The sequence below is a fragment of the Rhineura floridana genome, chromosome 4 (assembly GCF_030035675.1).
Source record: "Rhineura floridana isolate rRhiFlo1 chromosome 4, rRhiFlo1.hap2, whole genome shotgun sequence".
NCBI classification, from domain to species: domain Eukaryota; kingdom Metazoa; phylum Chordata; class Lepidosauria; order Squamata; family Rhineuridae; genus Rhineura; species Rhineura floridana.
This window is the reverse complement of record NC_084483.1, coordinates 93,312,879-93,323,753: the sequence shown is the minus strand read 5'-3', so window position 1 is coordinate 93,323,753 and position 10,875 is coordinate 93,312,879. Positions and strand designations below refer to the sequence as shown.

The 10,875-nt window shown below is 40.3% G+C and overlaps 1 protein-coding gene across 1 annotated transcript in view; it reads right to left on the bottom strand.

Moving 5' to 3' along the window:
* Window positions 1–5,985: 5,985 nt before the first annotated feature.
* Window positions 5,986–10,875, bottom strand: part of SLC35F1 (solute carrier family 35 member F1) — a 341,749-nt gene continuing 336,859 nt past the window's right edge. Inside the window, exon 8 of the mRNA XM_061623697.1 lies at window positions 5,986–8,116. Within this exon, the coding sequence (XP_061479681.1) occupies window positions 7,892–8,116 (225 nt within the window). The 3' untranslated portion in view covers window positions 5,986–7,891. The remainder of the gene's footprint in view (window positions 8,117–10,875) is intronic.

The following is a 10,875-nucleotide window of genomic DNA, read 5'->3' as shown; positions in this document are numbered from 1 at the left end:
TTGAAATAGCCTTTGCTTTACATTTTTTTAACAGATGAAAGCTTTACGTAAGGAAGATCTCAGAGTCCCCTTCCAAACGAAAGTCCAAGAGATACATCTTCATCTGTATAACTACACCCAGCAGCCTGATTGTAAATCCTAAAAGTCTAAAACGTTTTTAAATAGTAGCACAGTATTTTTTCCATATGGTTTAGTCTTCCATCTGTTGTAAACTATATATAACAGATATGGAAAATTTAGAAGAGTCTTTTCTTGCTTATGGCTTTCATGGAGAGGCCCACAAATACTGGCCTGATAACCAATATTTTTAGTTACCTGGATTGAGAGAGGCAAGTTTCAGCTACAGAGTGGCAGGAGAAAATTATTGAAGCTGTAAAAATCGTGTAGGGTTTGGAGGAAGAAACAAAATTATTATGAGCTTTTCCAGTAAACCCTGGAGATGTCAGCTACTAAACAAAATGGCAGAACATTTTGGCCAGTTTTCTTTGATGTTATCTTTACATATACAGGTCTTTTCCACAGTAGATGCCTGGTCTTTTGCATTCCTGGTTTGGAGACAAAAGGATACAACTCCTCCTATATCGCCTGCATGAGCAGAGTGGCTCCCAGCGACTAAGTGTTGAGTAGCAAAATCAACAGCTCCCCCTAATTGCCATGAATGTATCTTGCATCTAAGTAAATTTAATTAGAAACCCTAAAGATTCTAAGAGCCTAACCAATGTGAAAAATTGCTAACAGCTACCAGGGAAACACATGTGAGATGAAAGACAGAGAAACAAAAAGCAATGAGCGATGATGCATTGTCGAACTCTCCATCTCCAGAAGCAGAACAGACTGATTTGGAGGAAACCCTTCCCTGGGAACAGGCCATAACTTTGTCCCACTCATCCTGGAAAAACAGCACATCCCATTGATTCAGGATGCCCTCTTGATCCTGATTAAGAACAAAAATAAACTTGGCTTACATAAAGGATGTATTTTTATTTATTTATTTGAAAACATTATACAGGCATTACATTGCCACAGCCAGTCCATGTTGGAGCATGCAAATATCAAAACAGAAGAGAATTTGTTCAGCTTCTCCGTGAACATTGTTGGACATTGTTGTTGTCATTTTGTTTTTTGGTTCTTACTTCCATTTTTAAGTGTCAAAATTAGTGTGCTTTATTATGGCATTTAACAATTAAAATCCTACCCATGGGGTAAAATTTGTATTTATAGCTAGCTCGAGAATACTAAAATGATTTTAAAAAAAGAGAAAATACTACACACTTGTCAAAAATGTTAATGGCACAAGTTAGCAATATCTAAACTATACATTGAAACATCTTTATCTGACACAGTGGTGCAAAATGTCAATTGCTTGGTGACTGTATTCTTAAGTCTTTAATTGGAAGAAAAACCAAGCTGTCCACTTCAGTTTTCATTCCATATCTTGTTAATACTCATTCAGCACCAACAGGATAGCTGAACACGTTTGTATTCCAGGAATCAGCCTATACAGTACGTGTGAAGTCATTGTTTTTAGCTGGTGGTTAAGCTACTTGCTGGACAGAAGGATCTTTGCTGGTGTCCACCGCAACTTGGAATGGCAAGAAAAGTTACTTTATCTGATGGGCCTCATTTTTAATTATATAATGTTTATTAATCGATACTAGTGTTTCCTTTTAGTTCCACATAATCAGAGATATAAAAATTAACTGTTCTAATATTGGACAGTATGTGTTGGAGAAGGCCTATTGGTCAGTCTTAGTACACATAAATTGCATGCAGAAGGTGCTGAGTTCAAACCATAGCATCTCCAGATAAAGTAAGGCTGCAATCCAACACACATTTACCTAGGAGGAAGTCCCATTGAACCCAATGGAGCTTTCTTTTGAGGAGACATGCATTGGATTGCAGCCTTAGTCAGCAGGGCTGGTAGACCTTTGCCTGAGACCTTGGAGAGTGGCTGCCAGCCAAAGTAGACAATATTGGTATAATGATCTGATTCAATATAAGGCAGTTTCATAGGTTATTATGTTCCAGTGCCATGTGCATGAACACAGTTTGGTTAAGTGAACAGTGCATTTCTGAGTATTCCAACTTCCCTCCCCCAGATAGTGGAATAATTTGTATTATCCTAGAAAAATAGCTTTAGATGGCAAGTTTCTAAGCCATCTATAGACTGTACCCCTAGTTTTAGTAAAAACTCTTGTCAGTGAACTGACTGGTAGATACCTTCCATGTGGTTTGTTTCTATTGAGTCTTAATCTACAAATTAGTGTCATAAAAATGAACTTTTTTTTAAAGAAACAACTACAGGAACATTTGGCTTACAAAATAAATACTAAAAATAAAAGTCCTCAGAAACAATGATGCAAAATGAACGTTTAAGCAGGAAACAAACACATACATTCTTCAAGAAGTTGCTATGTCAAACATGGTACAACAGATTCAGAGAAAGGTATTTAATTGGTATAAAAGGTAGCAAAAATAACTGGGGGATGTAGACTTCTGATTTGGAACCTGAGAGAACGATTAAGGCCCCACTCCTGAGCACACTTGCATGCGTGTAAGCCCCCCTCTTAGACACACTGAATGTGTTTAGAAGGGAAGCCTATATCTGCAAAGACTGGCTTGAGTAGAGGAGACAATCCAATATTTAAGCATAAATGAAGCACTAAGTTAAGGATACAAGCAATATTTAAGCAGTGTCCAGGCCTCAGGAAAGGCGTGCCAAATTTGGAAATGATCACCTAGTATAAAATCCCAATTCTAAGCAAATGATGAGAATATTAACTTCACATAATTGTTTTATAAATGGGAGGCTAGTTCTTTTAAATATGACTTGGACAGCCCTCTGCACTACAATGAATTCCACAACTTATTAACAGTTTGCCGGGGGGTGTGTGTCTCTTCTGATGAAGAAGATTGCTGGTGGATGCAAGGCAGAAATTATTGGTTTTGTCACAGAAGGAGCAAGCTATAAAAATGACTGACTTCTTGGTTTGACCTGCAGAAACCCTATTTTCATACTGCTGCATTTTTCTGGCATGCAAAATTTGCTATTTAAGCTGTAGGAAAAGGCCTCACTGTAGCACTGGTTGCCTACTAGTAATCCAAAAGACAATTGTCCTAATCCAGATATCACTCGCTGTGGATTCTTCCATGTGCAGGTAAATCATAGCAATCCATGTGAACTATACACAATAGAATCCCATCACTCCTAAGCAGGAGGAGTGCCCACCTTCCTATTCCAATGTCACTGAGGTTATGAATGCATACCCACATGCTGATGCTGTGCCACATCCATTTTCTGTGCACACAATGCCTTCTTGCACTCAATGCCTTCTTGCACTCAAGCATCCTTGAGTTTAGATAATAATTTCCTTAGCAGAAATCCTTCCTATTTCATTGTTTAGGTGGCACTTTTTATTTTTCTCACAGGAATAATGCTTTTCAGGACACACAACACCCCTCCCAAAATGCCAGTCTAATCTATTCACCAGTTTTGTCAGGCAAATAGATTTCAGCTAACACAGTTTTCACATACAAAATGCAGCAGTTTACCTTGAATGCACTGCAAACCCTGCTGAGAACAGAGCTTGGAATTATTTGTAATTTATTACTTTTTTGAGTAACGAGTGGGTAACTTCATTACATTTTGCTGGTAATAGAATGAGTAGTAACTTCATTACTTTTGAGGAGTAATTGTAATGTTTCCAGCATTATCTTTGGGCATTACTTGGGGGGAGGAGCAGGGGAAATCTTCTGCTCCTCTGATTTGTGAGTAAAAATCATGTGCTTCAAATTGGGCTTCTGGGCAGCGTTGTTCTTCCTTCATGCTCTATGGGTGCTTAGGAAGCGACGAGGGAGGAGGTGGAGAGCGAGACGGGGTGGAGAAAACAATTGTTTAAAAATTGACAGGAGTGGAAGGAGAAAAGAGCTGGAGGCAATATATATATACAAAAATATGTGTGTTGGGGTATCATTGCTGGGGGTGGGGTGAGGGGAGATTCTGTTATGCCATTCTGTTAATCTTATGGATAAAAAAAAATATTCTATTACCCTCTGTGTTAGGCTACTCAGATGTGCAGCAGCCAAGGCCAGGACCTTGTAGGCATTTTTTTAAAAAAGTAACTAAAATGTAATTGTGGCAATTACTTTTGAGTAAAAGTAAAGTAATCAGTTACTTTCAGGGCAATTGTAATTGTAATGGTAACTACTACTTTTTGGGGCCGTGTAACTGTAACTGTAATTTATTACTTTTTAAAAGTAATCTTCCAAGCTCTGGCTGAGAATATAAGAAAGTGTTTCCCTGGCACTCCCAAGTTCATTTGGGAAATACCCAATTGCTTTGAAGTCTCGTATCTTTACTCTCATTCCCTTGAGATAGGTAAAACATTTTCTCACGATCAGCAGTGAGGAGACTAAGCTATAAATGAAGTTATTTGACTCTTCCATCGCAAGGAAATCTCTAGAGAAATCAACGACTCTTTTGTTTTCAGTTGAGCTTCTACACAAGCAGACAAATCAAGACGACCAAATGAAATGTGCAGCGCTTTTGGCTTCATGGAGAACGGTGGGAGATTATTCTGGCTTTGCCTATGACACTGCACAACTCTCTGGATCTTATTGCCCCTTTGCCTTATAAAAACAGTCGCCCCAATACAGCATGCCTTTCCAAGTAACTAAAGTCTATATGTCTAACTCTGTGCTGGCCTGGAAGCAGCACCATCCCTGGGAACTGGTGCTACACTGCTGTGACTCTGGAGTTGCTATACCACCAGAGCGTTGTGGGAAGCAGCTGTTCCCACACCACCATGGCAACTACCTTAAAATGGTAAATATTTTCACCTTGCAAACATAAAAATATTTAATTGTAAGTCACACTGAAATCCAGGTAAATGTCTTTAGGATCTTATGAGGATCTTTTAAAAAGTCTGCTTTGAGCACATAATTATTAGAGAAGGGATTTCACCCAAGTTCTTGAGAGAAGCAAATCTACTGATGAGATGTTACATTGATTCTGAGCAAGGGGCAAAACGGTTATGTGCTTCCCTCCCCCACAGCTTGTGTTCTTTGAATTAGCCAGGTTAGTTGATTATCATGGGTGCAACACACCACAGCGAAAATCGGAGAAGGGGACTGGTTAACAAAAGAATTTGTAACCTCCAGTTTCACACTAAGGAGCAAGCTGCATGTAACACCTGCATCCAGAAACGGATTGGCACCACTGTGACACATTTCCCACCCTCACATCTTTCACCTAGTTGATATCACTTAGCACCATTTTCAGCCCAAGGGCCACATTCCTTCCAAGGCAGTCTTCCAGGGGTCACATACCAATGGTGAGTGGGGCAATGAATGTGACCCTTATCGTTCTACAGTCAGGCACAGTCCAGCCAGGCAATAGTCAGAGGCTTTTACAGGTACAGCTCTCCATCCAGGCAAGCAGGAGACATCATGACAGTCCAAGGAGACCCTCTAGCCAGGCAAAAGAACTGGAGGAGGGTGTGGTGTGGGGCCAGTGAGGGGTGGGGCCTGGGAGAGTCCCAAGGGCCGGACAGAGAGGCCTGAAGGGCTCCATTTGGCCCCACAGGCCTGGGGTTCCCCACTCCTGACTTTGCGCTGCTCACAGTGCAATCCTGACTAACCCAGAGTGAGCTTCCTATTCCTACTCTTACCAGAAGCTGCCAGTGGCAGGGAGGAAGTGAAGACATTTGTTACATGGTGGTGGTGAAGATTCAAACAGCACGTGGTGCTAAATGGTATGTGTGTGAGGGGGATAAGTCAACAGATGGATGCTATTCCCTGTGGCAAGTATAACAGGTAGCCCACCTCTAATAACTTTTTTTTAAAAAGGTCCCGTGCGGCAATTGATTAGCAATGATTTTAAAATGCACAAATAACAGGAAAAGATTTTGAGGAAGAAATATTAATAGCCTCCATTAGAAATGCGGAGTGAAGTACAAAGACTATGAACACGCCAAGTTTTCAGCACTTCCTGCACCATCTGCATCTAGCCTCTGTACCATGCTGAGCTGGCCGGACGCAGGGCAGCTGTTCTCGAGTTCGCCTTGAATACAGAGAAGTCTATCAAACTGTGCTCCATTCTTTCTCTCCTTAGTCAGAAAACCCACAATAAATAATTAAAAAAAATAGAAAATGTACTTTCTTAGGATGGTTTCCATTTTAAAAGAGTAAGAAATAGGGCTTTTTTGAACCTGCAAGATTAAGACACTGAACTGGAAATATAATCTCCCTGTCACTAAATGGAGAACCTCAGCCACCAGCAAGACGATTGTAAAAAATTTAAAAAGGTTCTTTGACTATTTCACAATTGTAAATGTTTCTTCTAAAAGGGCTAAAATGTTTGTTTTCAACCTATTCCTAGAATAGAGATGAATATTGGTAGTTGTCCATCCTCTGGCTTCCCAGAACACATTATGCCTTCGAGGCTGGGCAACCAGGTAGCTAAGACAGCTGAATGAACACAACGGCACTGGGGTGTAGGCGCTGTGATTCACCTGTCCTTTCCTGCACAAAACAAACATTCCTTGACAATAGTTAAGAGTGTTTGTGTGCATGTGGACCTACTGTGCAAATGTGGCTTTACTGAAGCACTGTATAACCACTGGCAAAGCATCCTCCAAGAGGTGAAGAAATATCCCTTTTGTTTGTTACGGAACTTCAGCTTGGGTTCTGAGCAACAATGATTTTGAGTGACTTAAGAGTTTTCACTTCTTGCACTAACTGCGAATTACTAACGCCAGCAGTTTTAATGCTCCCTAGCCCTATGAACCCTTTCCACTTGGGAGATTGATCTCCCACTTGCCCTGGAAGTGCTCGGGTTTCCCCCCCAAAATGTTCCAATCAAACACACACAAAAAGCCCAGCAGAGCACCTGTCTCCTTCTCCTCTCCACCTTTTCCAAGGCAATCTCTCTGCTCCTTCCCTGAGAAAGAAAGAGGGGGTAGGAAAGTAGTGGCCATTCCCTTTGATACACAAAACACTGCCTTTTCCTGCCAGAGACCTGGGTCTTGTTTACAACACCCTTGGTGGAGCTGCTGCCCCATATAACATTTACCACTGAGAAGGAGCCATCCTCAGCAGGAGGTGACATGTATAGTGTTTTTTTCTGCCAGGGATCGTGGGACTTGTAGTCAAGTTCTCTGCACATCGATAGGAACACCCACCACTCCCACCTCCTACTCCCTCTTTCTTCCTCAAAGTAGAGTTTGTTTGTTTGACCTGGGGGAAGAAAGGGGAGGTGGTAAAGACGGGAACACCAGGGGTATTAGTAGAATTGAGGTAGAGGGTCTGTTCATGGCAGGCTGTCTACCATTTGAGCTGGGGAGCTCCCAAAGTCACACCCAGCCTGTTTTGAATTCTTGTTCCCACCCTACTATTCACATCAGCTCATCTGCTGAGGAACCCCTTGCCATGAAACTCCAGCATACTACAGAAGATGCTTGGGGCATGTTCTAGGGTGGACACTTAGTTCCGGTATGAAACTGGCCAGGACAGTCGGACCTCACTTTTACTGCACGTGACCTGAGTGTGCACCATTGAACATGCCTATTGTGGACACTCCAAGGGTAGCTTGATGGTAGGCAAGCCATTCTTTAGGAAAGCTCGCCCACCATTTCTGAACTTTTCATTAAGGAGCCCCTGATAAGTTTCTGGGGAACCCCAGCTTGAAAAGCGCTGCCCTAAGTAAAAGACTGTGAGTTACTGCTCTTGCCTATATACACTTAGAAACAATTTAGTTTGTATTCTTATAAACCTTCCCTGTTTGCTACCTTGCAGCACACCTAAGTAACTGCATCCGGTAAATACCTTTCTCTATGAATGATACAGAGATAATGGAGATACAAACTCCACCAAGGGTGGCAAGGGCCTGAGATTAGGCAACTCGGATGTGGGGTTCTTCTTCCGTTTCCTGGCCTAGGCTGGTGTACGTTACTGAAGGTTCCAGCTGCCCAGAGGCTGGCAAGTCTACAACAGGACCTGAAGGGTTCCGGAACTGCTTGTACACCCGTGGGTCTTGGGCAACGTACGTGGATGTGGAGGAATACAGCACCAGCCCAACAAGGATTGTGAAGAATGACAGAAGATATAGTCCTGAAAACTAAACAGAAACAAGAACAAAGTTGGTAAGAAGAGTCCTGGTTAAGCAACACAACATGAAAGATTATGGAAAACAGTATGCAGAAATGAGCTGTATCCAGGAAATCTTTTCTATCCAAAATAGTTTTTACTTACAGTAAAACTGAGGCTGTTGTAGGAAGTATTTAAAAGAAAACTGAGATTTTAATCTTTCCCCAATACTTTAGGTTAGGAGTGGGGTGATTTCAGCCTTCCATGCCTTTTTAAAAAATTAACTAGAAACCTCATGGTCCAAGGTATTTTAATTTAACAGAGCAAGAGTGTTGAAACTCTTTAAGGTATAACTAGCCTATGTTAAACGCTCCTAACTATGGATTCTTGTTAAAAACAACAACAACATAAATAGTGCCTTCTTTAGATAAAGGCCCATTTTGGCCAGCATTCTTTGCCAGGACACACTAAGTATTCTACCAGAAACTGGTTAATTTAACCAGACCATGGGTCTCACATCTATCCTCTCCTGTATTAGGTAAATAAAAAGTCTACATATATAACCAAAATATGACCAACCAAAATAACCAAAGATAAACTGAAAGGAAAACTTCTTCAGCTTCAGGGAAAAAAACTTTTGGAGAGACAGCACAAAACATGTTTTCAAGAACACACACTAGTTATTGACTATTGCAATTTAAAAGCAATTTCAAGGGGTCCTTGTGTACTTATTTGAGAAAGATCACCCATAGATTTGTACTCCTTATCTGGCTATGGGACTTGGTTTTGCACAAAGAATGCTTTTCTTTTCTTTCATTTTAGGAAAATGTTAGAAGCATGGAGTTAAATTATTAGGAGAGATATGGTTTGATAATCCTGGTATGCTTATTTAATCCTATAAGAAAACAGCCAAATTCAAAAGACATTTAAACCAACCACTTATCTGGGGTAAGTAACATTTCCTCTTTTGGTTGCAAGCAACATTCCTGAGCTATAATATTAACCTCACAGGATGACTTAGTACAAATGCCCTGTTGCCTTGACAGTTGACAATATGATGTCAAAGAGCAGCGATGTTGAAGGGTAGCTTTCATGTGGCATTGATCTCAATGAGATGGTCCGAGATGAAACCTTCAAGCACTACCTGATGGATTTGTGTAGTTTGCCCCTGGTAGATTTAAAGTGATTGGAGGCTTGTTGGGTCATGACCTCTGCTCTTCATGCAAGACTGAAAGTAAGCTCAATGATGTTATATTTTCCTTTTTATATGACTGACTGTTCCTTCTGTTAAATTTCCTTTTCCCTCTTCACTTCCTATGTGAATATTGGCACCACTGAGTTTAAGACTGATCTCAGAAATGGGCTTCAAATATAAAGCAAACAAAAAATGGAAATATCATTCTATAAATGAGGAAATAGAGAACAACTTCACAGAAAATGAAAAGAAACATAGTTATTGCAGTTGTCCCAGAGATTGTGAATACAATCTATGCATGCTGATGAAATTCTCATTCAGTTCAAAAAGGTGATTTTACAGGAGAGGTTCTTGGTGCTCCCCAACATAATAAATGAACAGCTTCATAATGGTCTCTCAAGCCACATTTGTGATCTCTTCAGCATTCAATCAAATATGTGCATTCCTATTTATCTGCCTGAACAGAAGCTTCAAGGAGGATATATTCAAATACTGGCTAATCAAACCCTTGATTTGGAAAAACACAACACTATAAAGTCAAAATTAAGATTCATCTTCTGCATCCTATTGAATATCTCCAGTGAAAACAGAAATTGGATATTTTTTCCCTTTGAGATGCCACAAAGTGTACCTGATGGTCTCTGTCATACAAAATAATGGGCAGAGGTATGCAGCAAGATAAAATATCAGAAGGAATTAGATTAACCCTGAATATTCTTGGCAACTGGATAAGTTCCCAACATGGAGCATTGTGTGAAATGTGTTATACAAATTGCAACAACAACAACAAGGGGATTGCACTATCGTCTGAACATAGACACCTATTCAGACTCAATGAAAAGATAACATGGATTTTGATAGAATAACACCACAATTCTTATAACGTAGTTTTAGCTATCAAATAATTAAACAATCTATGCAGATAAATCAGGTAAACCAGAAGACTACTGGAAGCAAGGAAGATTTACCAGGAACAATATTGTGTTTCTCCAATTGAAATCAGCACCAACTAGAACCAGTTTTTGCAAAATGGGTTCCAATGTCCCCTATTGAAATGGAAATGGACTGCCTTCAAGTCGATCCCGACTTATGGTGATCCTACGAATAGGGTTTTCATGGTAAGAGGTATTCAGAGGTGGTTTACCATGGCCTTCCTCTGAGGCTGAGAGGCAGTGACTGGCCCAAGGTCACCCAGTGAGCTTCATGACTGTGAAAGACCAACTCAAACTGTGTTGGCATTTTGACAAATTTGTAGGGCAGTACTATATCTCAGAGAGGAGATCAGGTCTCCTGTTCCCCTGGTGCATTCACTATAGCTGCCCAATTTCCCTGCTTTTTAAAGGTTGATAGAAATCTCTGTGGGCTATAGGTATGTTCTTAAACTGCAAGGTTTTCTGCCTATTGGTGAATTATTTAGTATTTGACTTATATCCCACCCTTCCTTCCAGCAGGAGCCCAGAGCGGCAAACAGAAGCACCAAAAACACTTTAAAATATCATAAAAACATACCTTAAAATGCATTAAAACAAACAACTTTAAAAACATTTTTTTAAAAAAGCATTAAAAACATCTTAAATAAAAAGGGTTTAAAAACA